This window comes from Kogia breviceps, chromosome 8 (assembly GCF_026419965.1).
Source record: "Kogia breviceps isolate mKogBre1 chromosome 8, mKogBre1 haplotype 1, whole genome shotgun sequence".
In the NCBI taxonomy this organism is placed as follows: Eukaryota; Metazoa; Chordata; class Mammalia; order Artiodactyla; family Physeteridae; genus Kogia; species Kogia breviceps.
The window spans coordinates 24,302,073-24,319,108 of record NC_081317.1 but is presented as its reverse complement, the minus strand read 5'-3'; the positions used below and the strand labels follow the sequence as shown (position 1 = coordinate 24,319,108).

The window sequence follows — 17,036 nt, the reverse complement described above, 5'->3', positions numbered from 1 at the left end:
TCCCAATATGATTCCGACCTGTAACTGGGAATGAAACCCAATGTCCTGATTACCATAAATACCAGAAATATGCTCTCAATCAGCACTAAGTAGAAGAACAGTAATTTTTACAAAATGATGCTATATGGGTTAAAGCTTAAAGCCTTGCTAACGATTAAGATTATATGCAAAAGAAAACAGAATTGGTGTCTGCTGAGGTCTGCTGCACAGAGCAGCTCTCTGTAATGCTAAGGTAGATGGTCTTACTCTCCCCAGTTCCCAGCAGCCAGGCCTCGAGGAGTGAGGAGTGGAAGGAAAACAGCCTTCTCTGCCAGAGCCCTCCTAACTGGGGTCAGAGTCACTCTAGAAGGCTCAGTTTCCACTGGGTTCTTTTGTTGATATTTGGTGGTATAAAAAGCTAAGCACCTGAAAGGAAAGAGAAAATGTGACAGACACACTCTTTCATGTTGGTGGGAGCTGAGACAGTAACTCTAAGCTAGGCGACGGGGCTTTGTACCTACAACATGACCATCAGAACCAGAGTTAATGTTTCTGTGACCCTAACAACCTCCCAGTCAGAGCAAACACAGCCTGGAGGCCCTGCACCAAGAAGAGGAATTCCACTTCAACTTTAGGCATGTGGGAGGGTTGAAGAAAAAATTGCCCACTGAGTGATTCAAAGTGGAAGAATGTTCTGTATTTCAAATGGGAGGGGGTGGTAGTTGTGGTGCTTATGAGGCCATATGCATGTATTAAATTTCACCAAACTATGCACAAAAGGGCTGTACATTTCACTGTATGTCAAATTTACCTCAATTATAAGAGTAAAAAAAAGTGCTGGCGTGTATTCAGTAAGTAAAGTTAATGGACAGAAAATACTTATAATAAAAATTTCTAAAAACACACCAATCAATAAAAATGTCCCTACTTAAAACATAAATAAATAACTGTAAGAGGTGGGCGATGGTTGGGGGAAATTTGTCACCATTAGATAAAATTCGCAGGCCCTCTTTCAGTTAGATTTATGGAGTCTCTTACTTAAGTAGAAATCATATACAGGGAGTAGAGACATGAGAAAATATGTACATAGAGAGACGTTCTTTCTCAGTATTATTCAGGGTACACCTATATATATAACCCATACAGACATGAAAAATTATTTTACAAGAATATTTTAAAATGTGAGAAAAATGCTCAAGATAAAATGTTTTAAAAACATGATTGTCATTTTACATATACACATGCATGGTACACACGTATGACTAGAAATTATTAAATCTTAATATTCTTTGCCATACTTTTCTGTACAATCCAGATTTTCTCTACTAATCATAAGTTTTATAATTACACATACAATTACTACTCTCTACACCCCCAAACAAAAATCTATTGTATATAGACAAAAATACCACAAGAGGTTTTGCTTATTTAACAATATTGGAAAAGGTTACTTAAATTCAGGGTCAGCAAGCCCCATAATTTCAAGTTAAATAGTAACTAAACTTTCAATGACACCTTATCTGTTTTTAAAAAAGAAACAAGTTATGAAAATAGTGTATCTTATTTTTAAAAATTAGGCATAACTACAATTATATTTGATTCTTAGACTTAACTAAGAATAAATTCCAAGTATTGACTTATTGGCAGTTAAGAAATTATTCTGACAAACTGTATGACAGCAGGACATGACATCTTTCACATTTCCATGTTTGAATTTCACAGCACAGAGAGAGTCATTTCACAAAAATATTTTGAGGGCTTTATCAATTTTTCCAAGGACTTCTCTTAATCCTTTGATAGTCAAATCATACTCATTTGAAGTAATTTTGTTATCAATTATAACAAGTCCAATTCGGCCATGATTTAAGCACTACTCTAGTAAAAGATTAATCCATTTTATGAAATGGATTACATTTTTGCAGACTTGCAATCAACCTGCATGGTACGACGTTGCATCTTAACATGAAACAATCAGAAAATGCCGCATCAAGTCACTGATCCCCTACTACTACTGTTAGCTGGGAAGGGGCAGGTGAGGAATATTTGAGACGAACTAATTTTGTGAGTAGCTCATCTGCCTCTTTTTGGATTATGAGAACTTCTCCTTTCCTAAACAATCCACACTAGTGTTCCTACACAGGGACACGGATAATACATGCTCTGATAATGAAGAGCCTCAAAATTTTAAAGTCTTTAAGGCTCAGCTGGGAAATGGAAGTGCTCTTTGATAAAGCCAACTAGACCACCCTAGAGAAAAGTGTGACTGAACTTGACCTGAAGGTCAGCATCAAGCCAGCAGTGAGGAAGACAGGACAGAAATCACAACTGGATTCGACACATTACAAACTAAACAATTACCAAACAGCCTCTGGTCTGAGATGAATTGTAGCATCTCAGAAATACGGGTACGTTTTGGGACTGATACCAAAGGCAGCTTGCCAGCCTCCAGGAGGAAGGGGATCTAGGGATACAGCAGTTAACTGTCTGCATATATGAGCTTAGCTGGAACGGAAGGTGGTTAATCTATTCCTGGTGGCAACATAAGCCATGAAAGTTAAACTTCACATGGCTCCCACAAAGACTACTTCAAATGTCATCAAAATGCTACCACAGTGTAGCATTTAAATGAAAAAATTTCAGAATGTTGTCTCTCACATGCCAGAAATGCAAATAGCAGCCATAAAAATTGCCACCTTTTCAAAGCTAAAAAGAAGTTGGTATGCTTGATTGATCCACATGAAGGGTGAATACTCTGGCACCAAACTGCTCTTTCAAAAGTTTTTTAGGGAATTCCCTGGCGGTCCAGAGGTTAGGACTCAGCCCTTTCACTGCCAGGGCCCAGGTTCTTGGTCAGGAAACTAAGATCCCCTGCCGCCAAAAAAAAAAAAAAAGAGTTTTAAACCAACTTTCAAAAGAAAGCCTTTAGGGCTTTTAACTTTGTTGAGGAATATGTATCCTAATTGATGAGAATCCTCTCCCCCCAACAAATAAACAAAACATTTTTGGTGTAATTCAACAGGAAATGCAGATGAAATGCTAATCTTCTTTGGATTTGTTTTCCAATTATAGTCAATCCTAAGGATGACTAAAAAGTTCCAGCTCTTAAGCAAGGAATATGAAAATGTCCCCAAGACACAATGCAAAACTGCCAATAGCCAAAAATGATTCAGATGAATCCTTAAAATGTACATGCAAATTAGACTGTTTAGACTCAAACTTCAACTGTAATGTGCCTGTATGCATGAGTGTGTGCCACTACACTGACAAGTGTGCATGTCAGAACAATTTTTTTTTAATTATACATTTAATGTCATGTTGGATTTCCCAGACCCCCACCCAGGATCCCAACACTAAAGGCATTAAACTGATTTTAATAAAGATACAGTCTTAGAACTGAGGGAAAATTGTAGTGACTCCCCATTCTCTCCTAATACTACTAACTTTCTCAACACTTACAAAAAGATATTCCTTCTGCTTAGTAATGTAATAATTTAGAGTGAAAAAAAATACTAACCAAGAACAGGCACTGAAGTCTTCTCTTGTTGATAAGAGGCCATGATACCATTTGCAGTAGAATTGGGACCTAGAACCTAAGTATTGCATTGGCCAAAAAGTGCCTTCGGTTTTCAAGTAAAAATAAAAGACACGTTTTTCATTTTCACCATGAACTTTATTGAACAACGTATTCACTCTTTTGTTCCACTACCTTCTGCCATTTTTCAGGCAAATTCATAATTCCATCTTCCCAAAACTTTTTATCTTTTAGAGCAAAGAACTGTTCCAGGTGCCTTCTGTAGTCTTCCAGGGAATTGAAATTTTTTTCTACTAAGAGAATTTTGTAAAGACCTAAATAAATGGGAATCCGAAGGTGCAATGTCTGGTGAATACAGCGGATGAATCAGAACTTCCCAGTCAAGCATTTTTGCCTGGTCATCAAAGAAACATGCAGTTTTGCGTTATCCTGATGGAAGATTATGCGTTGACTAATTCTGGACGCTTTTCATCGAGTGCTGCTTTCAGTTGGTCTAACTGGGAGCAGTACTTGTTGGAATTAATCATCTGGTTTTCCGGAAGGAGCTCACAATAGAGGACTCCCTTCCGATCCCACCGTATACACAACATCACCTTCTTCGGATGAAGACCGGCCTTTGGTGCGGTTGGTGGTGGTTCATTTCACTTGCCCCACGATCTCTTCCGTTCCACATTACTGTACAGTATCCACTTTTCATTGCCCATCACAATTTGTTTTAAAAATGGAACATTTCACTACGTTTAAGTAGAGAATCACATGCAGAAATATGGTCAAGAAGGGTTTTTTTTGCTTAACTCAGCTCCAAACCCACCCTTCCTATACACTGCTCGTGATGCTGGGACTGGGGGCCTGAGAAAACACCCCTCCTTTGACAGCCGTTATGCTCCAACAATAGCAGACACCAGAGGGACAGGGCAAGGCTGGACGGAGGAAGGAGAGGGAATTTGTTCCCTTGTTCGCTTGCTTTCACTCAACAGTAGCTCTGTACCCCACAGCAGCTGTTCGTTCCAGTTTCTGTTTATTTCTATACACTTAGACTCGGCCTCATCCTGCCCCCTCGGCAATACCAGCCCCAGCTGGCTGCCACCCCCTTCTCTGAGGTTCAAGAACCAGCTCTGCAGGGGCCTCACCTCCAAGCGTCTAAATTCTAAGAATCCCAAACTCTTCCTTTCGTTCCTTCAGCCTTAGGGGTACAAGCGGCTGCCCAGTTACAATCTCAATGTTCCTTCTCTGCGTTCCCTTTCTGCCTTCTCAGTCCTCTAGTACTGGGTTAACCAGTTCCATATATTAAACTCTCTCTGATAAAATAATAGTTGTGGATGTTGTTTTCCTTAATGGACTCTGACTGATAAACCAGCCTTTCTGAATCAAAATTGAAACTTTGAACAATACACCTGAGGTGTAAGAGACTGAGCAGATATACACAATAAATAGATGACAATATATTAGAATTCTTGATGGGAATGGATTATGGAATAATGGTAATAGATAACATCTTGTGCCAACTCGGCAAGTCTTGGTAATATGATTGTGGTAAAATCTCAAGCTGGCTTTGTTTTCTACCCACCCTGTCAGTATACCTGTTTTTCCCCCAAACAATTTTTCTGTTTTCCCTTAAGACGATGGTTCACCAGCCTCATCTAATTGCTTCTTTCTGAGACTCATCTGTTAGTCTTCACAGTATCCAGTTTTGTAGTTTGCCTGGACAGTTTTATAGCTTTCCTTCAGGCTATTGTTTAAGGTTGTCTTAATTTATATAATTTCTTTATCATTTATATGCAGTTACTCATATTTCTTTATAATTTATATATTCTAGATTTTCTAGTGCATTATAGTTTTAAAATATTTCACACTTACCAGTGCCTTGTAGTTTTTAAAGTGGTTTCTGCTTCATAATTTCATTTGATCCTTACAACAGGTTATCAGAGAATAAGAATATTTTGTTCACGTCTCATAGCTATTAAGGGGGAGAACTTAATTTTTCTTGGTAGTTGTCAATGTGATATTCCCTAATCTTCTGATGAGAGTGGTAGCACAAATATTATTATGATTATTTTATAGACTCAGAATTGAAACTTAATTGACATGCCTCATCAAAAACAACTGAATTCCAGAGTTGAAATTAGAATAAAAAATGAGAATTTCCTGATTTTTGGTCGGACCTTTATTCCATTAGGGAACAAAGTCCTTTTAGTTGAGACATATGATCAGGTCTTATATCTTTAATTTATGAAGCAAAATAAAAAAGTTTAAAAAGGAAAATTAAAACTTAAATATAACTTGTCAGTTTTAAGTTTCTTTATATTATAAAATGAACATATATAATGTTTACCTGAAATTTTTTGAAGTGCCTTAAGAAGTAAGAGTTAAGGGCTTCCCTGGTGGTGCAGTGGTTGAGAGTCCGCCTGCTAATGTAAGGGACACGGGTTCATGCCCCGGTCCGGGAAGATCCCACATGCCGTGGAGCGGCTAGGCCCGTGAGCTGTGGCCGCTGAGCCTGCGCGACCGGAGCCTGTGCTCCACAATAGGAGAGGAAAAAATGAAGTAATAGTTAAATATTAAAGTTGTTTTAGGAATACTCAAAATATTTTTAGTCTATTCAATATTACTCTTCAAAACTTGGGATATGTTAATGCATGAAATGCTCTAAAACTTTAGTATAAAATCAATTTCCAGGCAATAATTTTTTCTTACCTCATTAATAATTCATTCTATTTCAGGGGAGAGAGTCCACTAAAAACTTCGCAGGATTTAATTCATCAACCAGAGGTAGATTTTATTTCCATTTTATGCTAATACTGTAGCATAAAAGTTGGACTAAAAGTTGGTAATAGCTAGTTTTCTAAATGATTTACTGTAATTGTGTGTTTACCTGTGCACACAACACATGTATACTATAGATAGTGGTAGAAAATTAGAGGACTTGCAGTAGCATTTTTTGGAGCTTTTTGGTTATCTTATTGGAAAAAATATATATATTATAGGGATAAAGTAGAATGGGCTTTGATAGTCACTAGATGCAATATTAAGTTTCAGGTTTTCCCAAGTAGGTGAAAATATCCTATCAGCAAATGGATTTCTCTTATACTGTCCTGAATGCGAGGAAAGGTTTTTGGCCTCTTCATTATTGAATTGGATGAATGATATTGATTAAATGAGATAACACATTAGAAAGCATCTGTCATGGGGCTGAGACCATTACAGGTTCTCAGTACATATTAGTTTCCCTTTCTTCTTCCACATTCCTGATGATTTAGGGCCTCCAGGGAGAGACACATATACTGACACTCACCCTCCTGCCCTGTGTGTCTCATGAAACTCCACATAGGCCTAGCTCTAATTCTCCTCGCTTACCTGGAGGCTTAGATTGATAAGTAGATTACAAGAGTCCTTTCTTATTTCCCCTGACTTTCATGTTAGTCTGTTTGCCTCTCTAGAACCAAGGGCATTCTTGCAATTGAAATTTGAAATTTCTATCACTTTATCAATGTTATGTGTTTTCCTTTGGCATTGCCATGTGTTTTCACCTGAGCCTCTTCAGGAAAGGGATTTCAGCTTGAGAGGATGATTGTCAACAGAGTCAGCAGAATTATAGAAAATACTTCATTTGGAATTTTCTGTAAAGTTGACTACAAGTTAGTTTTTCCCTTTTTAAAAAGTTGGAATAGAGGCTTCCCTCGTGGCACAGTGGTTAAGAATCCGCTTGTGAATGCAGGCGGGTTCTAGCCCTGATCTGGGAGGATCCCACATACTGCAGAGCAACTAAGCCCATGAGCCAAAACTACTAAGCCTGTGCTCTAGAACATGCGAGCCACAACTACTGAGCCCATGTGCCACAACTACTGAAGCCCGCGTGCCTAGAGCCCTTGCTCACGACAAGAGAAGCCACAGCAATGAGAAGCCCCCATTGTTTTCCCTTTTAAAGGATAGGGAAGGATGCTAAGGACAATGTGACCTTGAGATCAGGTTATCCAATGATAGCAAGGCTGTTGGAAAGAGAATTAAAGTTAACCCTGAAATTATTGCCTCCTTCCTCTTCATATGCTTTATCTAATTTATTACCAAGATCTATTATTTTTCTTCACAAATCACTCTCGAATTTGCCCTGTTCTTTTCATTCTTCCTGCTGCCACCTAAAGCTCAGTCTTCACTTCCCTGGTATCTCTCACTCTAAAACATTCTGTGTACCATTTAAAAATAATCATCCTGAATATTCTAAAGTATTTTTCAGTATTCTTTCCCATCATCCTCTTCTCTTCACTAAATTGTACAATGTATGGGGAATAGGGAAAAAATAATCCCCTCAAATGGCTAGTTGAAGAATGTGTATAGGTGACACATTCTATCTTACTGAGCTGGAAGCAGGAATGTTCTAACGCTTTTGACCTCATCTAACCCTTTTGACCCCATATTCCAAGATTCAACACCCTCTTATAATTGGGGATATTATGAGATGAACTTCCGATCCAGGCATAATTTTTATGGCTAAGTATCAAATGTCTGTGTGATCCTGCACGGTAATTGGAGGTGTCCCGGTGTAGGGGAGCCACTGCAGGGACTGATTCTGTATCAAGTCTGGGAAATCTGCTTCTGAATACTGTTAAACTCTTGTGTTTTCCTGGATACAACAAAAACCATAGAAGTTCCACGACAGACCTTTTATGTTTAGGTTTTATTTTTTAAATTCTGTATGAAAATTATCCATGAGTGTATTTCTTACCAGCTATCTAGACGACATACACCTAATGTAGTGATGTTTTTCCTTTCTACCAGGTTTTTGCTGAAGAGGGTTTGAAGCTTGCTTCAAGTGTGCAAGCTTTCTCAAAACAGGTAATGCACGTATCCTTGCCTGGTGCTGGTGGTGATGTCATAAATACCCACTTTGAGGGTATATTATTAAGGTATAAAGGTATTTAAGGTTTGAAAGATGGAATTTCATTGGAGTTGTTATAATTTCCTTATTTACATTTCAGCTGAAAGATGATGATAAGCTTATGCTTCTCCTGGAAATAAACAAGCTTGTTCCTCTATGCCACCAGCTCCAGGCAGTAACTAAGACACCCTTTGAAGAATCAAGTGTTTCTAAAGGTAAAAGGGAGGGTGGGACATTCAGGAAAGCACTTGAGAAACTTTCACACTTCTTTTTTTATTAGGTTAGCTTCCAGCCCCTTTTTCTCCAAATAAAGGGTTAATACCCACAGAAGAACAATTTATTTCCATTGCAAGAACCATGCAAGAACCATTTATCATCTGCAGTTATAACTGACCCCAGGAAGCGGTAGGTTCACCAGGTAAATTAGCTTTTTGGACATGATTAATACCATAGCACGGAGCAGCTACCCTTAAATCCCAACATCATCACCTGACTAACTAGGGCACAGACCCCTCAGAGTGAAGGGCTTCTGTTGTTTGTTTTAGGGAGTTTGAGTGCAAAAAAGTAGAGTGCAAGGAATTGCAAAGAAGGGGGTTCACTGCCTCTATTTGGTGCACTTTGAGAAGCCCCTAAACCGTCTGAAATAGAACAGGTTGATTTTCCATCCATTCTTCCTGGGGTTCCATGAAATTGGCATGAGATTGGGCAACAATCCCTGCTTCTGTGTTCTGGGACCTCAGGTCATCAAGTCAGCTCAGATGCCTTAATCTATATACCCTTTGAGACCCCTTAGATTTCTACAATGAAGACATTTTTACCGTTTTCAAACTAAATGCTAAAGTCTTTTGAGGGCTGCCTTACAAGAATTTGATTCGCTTGCTTTCTCTCACTATAGGTTGATAAGAGTATTACAAAGACAAGATGCATAATGGCTACTTTGGTCCAACTTCTCTCACTTTGCTATAAACTGCTGAAGAAGGTAAGATAATTTATCTTAAACTCACATTTAAAAAATTAGTCTAAAGGAAAGTGCAAAAGAAAATAGATACTATTTAATTTTGCAATTATTTTAAGAGTAAAGTAAAGCAGAAACTAATTTTCTTCATTCTTTCCAGCTCCAAATGGAAAACAACAGACGGGTCTCAGTTACAAATAAAGATTCTGTGGATGGTAAAACTTGAGAAGCTTTTGAGGTCAGATCTCTGGAACACCATGTGGCAAAGCTAACATTTTTAGAAAGCAAATGATGCTTTATATTTCAGAAACTGAACAATTTTGTAAAGAAAACAAACTGAAATCTTGCTTTATTTTCTGATCATGAAACCGATTGTGAAGCTTTCTGACAACTAATAAATGCCATGATAGTTGCTATATTTCTTTAGAATGGGACGTTGCCATGAATAATGTTCTTTAAGTCAAACCAAATATCCCTACTGTCTTAATGACAGTTTAATCCAAAGAAACTATTTTGAATTTATGCTCACCTTTGGCATATTTGACCCTAACTTCCTAGTTTTTTAACTTTCAGCTTATCGTCTGGGACACTAATTTGCAGCAGAAGAGACATAGTAGTCTGGGTGGTGCAGGCTTTTCATTAAACCTGTGGACTCTTCTTCAACCCCTGTCCCCTCTGTCACAGATCATCCGTGCCAGGAGCACGCGTTTGTTCTCTAGTAAGGGATTCACAGAGCACAGGAAACCTGTTGCGATGCATGTCCCTCCCCCACCCAAAAGCAGGGTCATGGAGCTCACTCCACGGAATCCTGGAGGAACTCACTAGAAGATGGTTTTAGTTCTCGTGCTAGCATAGCTGGCCTGTCTGCCCTGAATATTAGCTGCAATCCGAAGCCTATCTTACTGGCTTAAAAAGTAGTTTTTGTACTTCTGAGTAGTGACTGATGGAACAGAAGGTAGAAGACAGAGAATAATTGAACTAAGCTGTTTAAAATTCTGAGTAAGCATACATTTTATATATGTGCCTTTGGAATGTTCATTATAAAACAAATAAACAACTTTAGTCTTTTTAGTTTTACGGTTTAAAGCTTTTGTTTTTGTGGGGTGGGTTTTGATTGAAGGATCTGGTTATAAGTTCTGTCCTTATGGTGTAGCATAGTTAAGTTTGTTTTTTGTGCTGTATCCGGATGCTTTGAAATTTATTTTGAAATCTAACAGGACATGTCAGTTGCCAAATGGCAGCAGTTCTATAAGCTCATCTGATGATCATTATCTGGGTCAGCCATCACAGTCAATATTCACAAGATCCTGAAGAACCACAGTACTACCAATTAGCTAGTCAATATTTTATTGCAGGAAACTTGAATTTACTGTAGGCCTTGGAGAGAAAATGGGATGCACTCAGCTTGGTTATGACCTTTATAAAATATTTCTTTATAAAAATCATCAAACATGATTTTTATGCCCTGAAACCAAAATATTCTTTTATATTACAATGGAAGTAATGGGAAAATGATGTGAGGTAATGTTATATATAAAATAGATATATAATTCTTTTACTATCTTTAGTATCTTTGTTTTATGACACCCTTGGGAACCATTTGTGCTACCTGAAATGGGGATTTGCTGGTTTGTGCTTCACTTTCAGATCATAGCACTATCAAAGTAGATGTTTCTATAGTTACTACCTGTATCATGTCCAGCGGGTATACTTAGGGGAGAGTTAGGATTAAAAGAAGTTTCCCTGTGAGTCGAAAATAATTTTAAAATTTTATTTACAAAATATTTTACATACCTCAAATGAGAATATTCTCTTATTTAAATGCATGTAGGGGTAGGGAAAGGATAACATGACTTGAACAGCAAAAGATGATGGAGCACTAAAAGAATTTATACTCAAGGATAACTGTTTTATTTAAAAACAGAAATGTTTATATGTATGTATATGTTGCAGCCCTTAAGGAAAAATAACAATTTGAAAAGTCCTTTTATTTGAAATTCAATGAAAACAGGTATACAATCTTAAACCATGAATTCATAGTTTTTTATTTATTGTTTAAATGATGTGAAAGCTTTTGTTCTGTTCAAAAGCATGTGTGTCTTTGAATTCCAGGAACCTCTTGGGAACTTCTTTGCTGGTTACCCTGTAACTAGAGTGTGAGACTGAGTGACCACAAATAAACATGTTACTTCATACAGCATTATGATATTGATACTTCCATGTTAGCAAAGCCCCTTTCAAAGCCTTTTCATGTGTCCCTCATTAAGAAACCAGTGTTACAGTGCTACATTGTTCAGAGTTGAAGGCCAACCCATAGACCTAGAGAAGGTACACTCTACACCCTGACTCTTCCCAGCAACCTGAGCGGGGGAGTTGGGGCAGAAGGGGTGGCACCAGATGTTTGCGTCGTGTCACACTGAAGCAGACTGGGTAAGAGAGGCCAGTTGTTTTTCAACTTCAAAGTGATGTAAAATTGAGGCAAAAACAATAACCATGACATAATACTCAAACAGAATTATATCAAAACCTAGTATTTACTAATGGGTTACAGGATGATGGGTAAATTTTTTTACTTTTGTGTCTTTTCAAATTTTCCTCAAAGTGCTTTGTTTGTTAGTTTTTAATCAGAAAAACGTCTGTCGCTTGCCAGTTGTTAGAAAGAGAAAAGCAAAAGAACAGAGTGAGTACATGGGCAGGCAGATCTGGGAGGTTGAAGACAAAATGGAATCAAGGCTTGTTATGCAAGTCAAAGAAGGAAACCTAGGTCAGGTTTTAAGATCAGGTCTCCCTGCGGATGGCCGGGTGTGAAGTATGCTTCAGCATCTCTGGTTCTTCCTTAGTGCACTGACTGGTAGGCCAGGTGAGGATAAGAATGCCCTGTTGTTTTTACTCAATCTTAATCCTCATGAGGTCGCTGTTGTGGCATTGATGCGTTTCACCATGACTTCCTCATACTGTTTTTGTGTCAGTAACCCTTCTGTTATGCTTTTACTTTCTTCAAACTTGGGCAACACAACTGCAATGTATCCTTCGGTGGATGGCTAGAAGGGAAACAGAATATTTAATACTGTCAAATGGTAAAAAAATCAGATAAAAAGTATGTGGATGGGATCTTACTTCCCCAGACCCTTTTACCTTCTCTTGAAGAATAGATGGCTTATGGAGAATGTTTTCATTCACTTCCATCAATCGTCCTCTAACACAGCTATTTAAAGAAAACATTGCTTTGAAGAAAAATATTATCTTCTTTGTTTCTCCAAAATTGTGGTTAAAAAGTAACTCACCTAGATATGGTGTATTCTTCTCCATCAGAGCAGTAAATCTTACACAGAGGTGCAAGTTCTGTTAGAAACTGTGCCCCCTGATAATAAAAGGGAAGAAAAAATTAATTGATGTACATTTTCACTTTTCTTTGTGACGCAGCCCTCATAGTTACAATAGGACATATTCCTGGAATTAGCGTTTTAAATAAAAATGACTTAAGTACAGAAAAACCATTCATTTATTCAAATATTTATATACTAAATGCCTCTATAGGCTAGGCACCATCCTAGGCTCTAAGGGAAAAAGCAGACTAAGACAAATGTGATAATAGGTAGTTTAGTTACATATTAAGAATATATTTTACCTTAACTTATTATACTTTATCTTTCACTGTACATGAGAAAGCTGCACATAGTCAAGTGTAAAGACTTCAAAAGGGTAGGAAAATCTTACCAATAAGCATAATATAAAATTCAACATTACAGAGAATGACTGCAATATTGTACAAAGTTAGTTTCATTAAGGTTCTTACCTTATTTTTATATTAGAACTTAATAGAGAAAGGAACTTCTTTATTAGGTCAATCACTAAGACTTTCTGAAGAAGGGATATTTTTCTAATTTAAAAAAATGCAATTTGAGGAAAATTTGGAAAACAGAAAAGTTTTAAGTAGCAGATAGAGTAACTTACCCATTATCCTTTAACCCGCTAGCAAATACTTCATTTTGACATATGTCTGTTTGAATGTTGTGGCACGGTTATGCTTTCATGTACTCCACTGTATGGATATATCTGGGGAGGTTCTGACAAATATCTGTCGAGTCGGCCACAAAGTTCGGGCAGGTTCTTCCCTAACACGAAAAACCGGAGCGAACTTTTTGGCCAACCCAGTACAAGGAGGCTCATGGGAAATGGATGCAAGCATGTCTCATGTGTTGCTCTTTCTTCCCAGGAATTTTTACTGCAGTGAACATGTGAGGGCAAGATGCTGTTCTTTATGGCCTCTTTCCCACTCACAACATTATTAGACAGCGTCAGGTGTTACTGCATGCGCTTCACTCCTCTGCCTGTGGGTACTTCGTTCCAAAAGACTAGTCAGTGTGACTCCCCTCTTTTGGGAGGAGGGGCTGGGGATTTGTCCCAGATGGTTTGTCTTCCATTGGCTCTGTGTCAGAAAGAAGTGTTTTAACCCCTTTTGGTCACCTCTCTTGGGAGAATAAATGATGGGCAGTGCTGAGATGCGATTAAAGCTTATCTACAGTGGGTTCCACATGCAGGTCCCTCTCTGTTCCTCAGTAGTAACAACAGCGCTACTATTTTGGACAAAGATTGATCACAGGAACATCACAAGCACTAACTGTTTTACTTGTAATTTGTAGACTTTTAAGAATGGTCCATGCTTTTTAAAGTCCACTTGCTTCCTGAGTGAGGAAAAATCAGTAATTATGAGGCAGGTTATTAAGGGCCTTCAGGTCTACAAAGGGGAGTATAAACAAGGGTCTTCCAGAACAGTGAGGTAATTAGCAGAAACTCCTAGTATGAACTCAGTAAATGAAGGACCTAAATCATCCACTGAAACTTTCCTTTCCAGGGGGTTTGTCAGGATAGTTTAGTATGGTATTGAGTTGTCCTTGGTGTGACACCCTCCTTTAACAGTAAAATGTCCATCTTGCCTAGAATTGTAGAGGGCACAGGTAACATCTCCTATAACTAAACACTACGTGGAGGTAGAGAGTGTAGCTAGATGTGTATTAAATTGGCAACGATTTAGGAATGGCAACTGATACGAAGCAAATACTGTACATTTTCTCAGATTGATTGTTTTTTCACTACCTCAGGACACTTATTTTATTTTTAAGTTCACATGTGAAAATTTATGATAAAGAAGTATTGATCATCTAAATTGTAGAGAATTCGAAATACTGGCTTAAAACAGGAAGGGACAAAATATCTTGTTATATTGGTATTAGAGTTGTTCTTTCCAAGGCCCACCTTCTCCATCCTTCATCTTGGGGATGATAGGGATGGTGGCCCAGAAGCTAACATGACAGATAATATACCTTCTGAAATACCTCATTTTTTTGGCCTGAGAATTTCCTTAGAGCTTAAGTATTCTTAAAATCATCTCTAACTGCCAGGGAAGTATGCTGAGCATACATTACTGGGTTCTAAGACTCGCTGGCTCTATCATTATTATGACAATAGAGGATTTAAGTAGAGAAATACAGGAACATACCCGCTTAAATTTCCCAGAGACTTTGTTCTGAAGTCTGCTACAGTTGGTACTGATTTGATAGGAAATGCTTTTAATTGCTTTTCCACTTTGAAGAACTGGATGGGATCCTGCCAGTGTGATGACACATATTCTACGAGGAGCAAAAATTGATCCTGTGTTATTGATCGGTATGATTCTTCCTCCTATAACACAGTATTCCTACTGGCACAAGAAGAGCTGAGCTGACATTTGTTTAGTCAGCCTATCATTTCCCCCCATTTTCCTCTGGCAACTATTAGAGCTTAACTAAAGAGAAGAATGGAGAAAATGGGACTGAATTTCCTTCCCTCAAAGGGAAGCATACCAGAGGTGTTTAGACAGCACTGAGGAGGAAGAGAGAAAAGTAAGGCATGCCGGTATGGACAGGATACCATCTGTGCTTCTACCCTAACCCTCTCCACGGGCTTGGCCAATGCAGTGGTTAGGCACAGGCTGGTTACTTGAGGTAGTAGCTGACTGAGGCTGTGGTCCTCCATTTGCATGTTTGGGTAAGCAAGTTTATTTGTTTAGCGTAGGCACTGAAAGACTCATTCTTGTCAACCAAACTCCTACTCTAAATAATACCATCTCAATACAGTGGAAGATAATCATTTAATGAATATTTATTCAACACAAGACCATACCAGGCTACAATGCAAGAAAAAAAATTTTTTTTGATAATTTAAAATTTCCAATTTGCTTACCGGTTAGAGTGTTGTAGTATACAGTGGTCCTCACAGGGTTTTCCTTTGACATCTAGAAGAAATGAATGAGTCTGATGGCTGTTGAGTCAATATTTACTACCACTGTGTAGTACTTTCTTCGGTTCACAGAGGTAGTTAATTATGAAGGCTGGACACATACATCACTGGTATCCCTTCATTACTCAAAAACATATACCTGAAGGCTGACCATAAAGTATTTAAAGATATCTGGTCCAGATGGAATCATTCATTCAATGCTAAAATGATGATTAACTCTTTGCTCCACCTTTTTTTATCCTCACTTTAAAATGAGTACAATCATTATTTCTATTAGAAAAAAAGTGATTAGTAATGTATTCTTTATTTAATTTAGTAGCATGTTTTGCTGGTCAGTTTTAGAGAGACTTAATTCATCCTGGTTCGCCCAGGACTGTCCTGATGTTGGCGTTCAAAGTAATGGATTCTCGAAAACACCTCAATCTAGGGTAAACCGGACAGTTAGTTACACTAAGTCTGGCTAATAAAACGTACGTTATTGTAAAATATTTCAATATTGTAAAAGACGAGTACACCTATTATCCCTAAATGAATGGGAGCAAGTTGGGTTAGAGGAGGGTCCCCAACGATGCTCTCATCACTGATATTTGCTGCGTACCCAAAGCTGTACAACAGGATACCTACTTCTAAGTGGCAAATGTGTAATACCAGCGACTTCCTTTAAGTAAAACTGTTAGATTCTGCTTTCTAAATGCCTCTGTTCTAACCCACCTTCTTCTCTCCATTCCTATGCCTCTACCTTAGTTTAGACCGCTACCATTTAAATCATTTTATGTATCGCCTCTTCTTGGAGGACTGAGCCCCTCAAATCCCTTTAGGCACTCAAGGAGATTGCAATCCAGCTCCTGCCTCCCTCGGGGATCTCACCTTAGCCTACCATCTTCCCGCAAGCAACCCACCCTCGTGAACTCGCACTGCGCTCGCCCTACCCAGAATGCACCCTGCTGTTTTCCACGTCCTTGCAAATGCTATTCCCCTGGCCTACAGGAGAACGGAGAGATCCAGTTCCTTCTGACGTGGGGAGGAAGCGCTGAGGAAGGTGCGTGTGGCTTATGATCTGTCATCATAGTCCCTATACTGTCAGACAAATTGGGCCCAGAAGAGACTGACATCATTCTCCACTTACCCGCTTTGTACCAGCGAGTGAAGTAACGATCCACAAGCGACGGCACCGCGGGCTCCGCAGCCGAGGCGGCCACAAGGGTCTCGGGCTCGTTAGCCATGGCGACCTCAGGTGCTGCAAACCCCGCCCCCCGGGACCTGTACTCCTCCTCCCGCTTGCCCTGGAGGAAGGTGTCTTTCCGGTGTGTAGCCGGGACGCGCGCTGTGCGCACGCGCGCTGCTCCCCAGGCTCCGCAGGCTCCACCCACCGGCGCCCCTTACTGAGCTTTGGGGTCTGACGTCAAGGTGAGGGTCAA

General features: G+C 38.9%; 2 protein-coding genes and 1 long non-coding RNA gene across 3 annotated transcripts in view; 1 reads left to right on the top strand and 2 right to left on the bottom strand.

The window, feature by feature from the left end:
* The window catches only part of LOC131761437 (elongator complex protein 1-like), a 447,559-nt gene that overhangs the window by 344,423 nt on the left and 86,100 nt on the right, over positions 1–17,036 (bottom strand). The gene's annotated exons all lie outside the window — the stretch shown is intronic.
* Positions 8,573–10,410, top strand: LOC136794733 (uncharacterized). Its single transcript, XR_010841894.1, has 3 exons — positions 8,573–8,599; positions 9,280–9,363; positions 9,500–10,410. It is a non-coding gene; the product is annotated as an uncharacterized lncRNA (long non-coding RNA).
* Positions 10,671–16,975, bottom strand: ABITRAM (actin binding transcription modulator). Its single transcript, XM_059072268.2, has 6 exons — positions 16,745–16,975; positions 15,562–15,613; positions 14,840–14,969; positions 12,624–12,700; positions 12,475–12,544; positions 10,671–12,380 (listed from the first exon to the last, which is right to left on the bottom strand). Exons 1-6 carry the CDS (start codon positions 16,839–16,841, stop codon positions 12,243–12,245), a joined length of 564 nt encoding a protein of 187 aa, XP_058928251.1. The 5' UTR covers positions 16,842–16,975; the 3' UTR covers positions 10,671–12,242.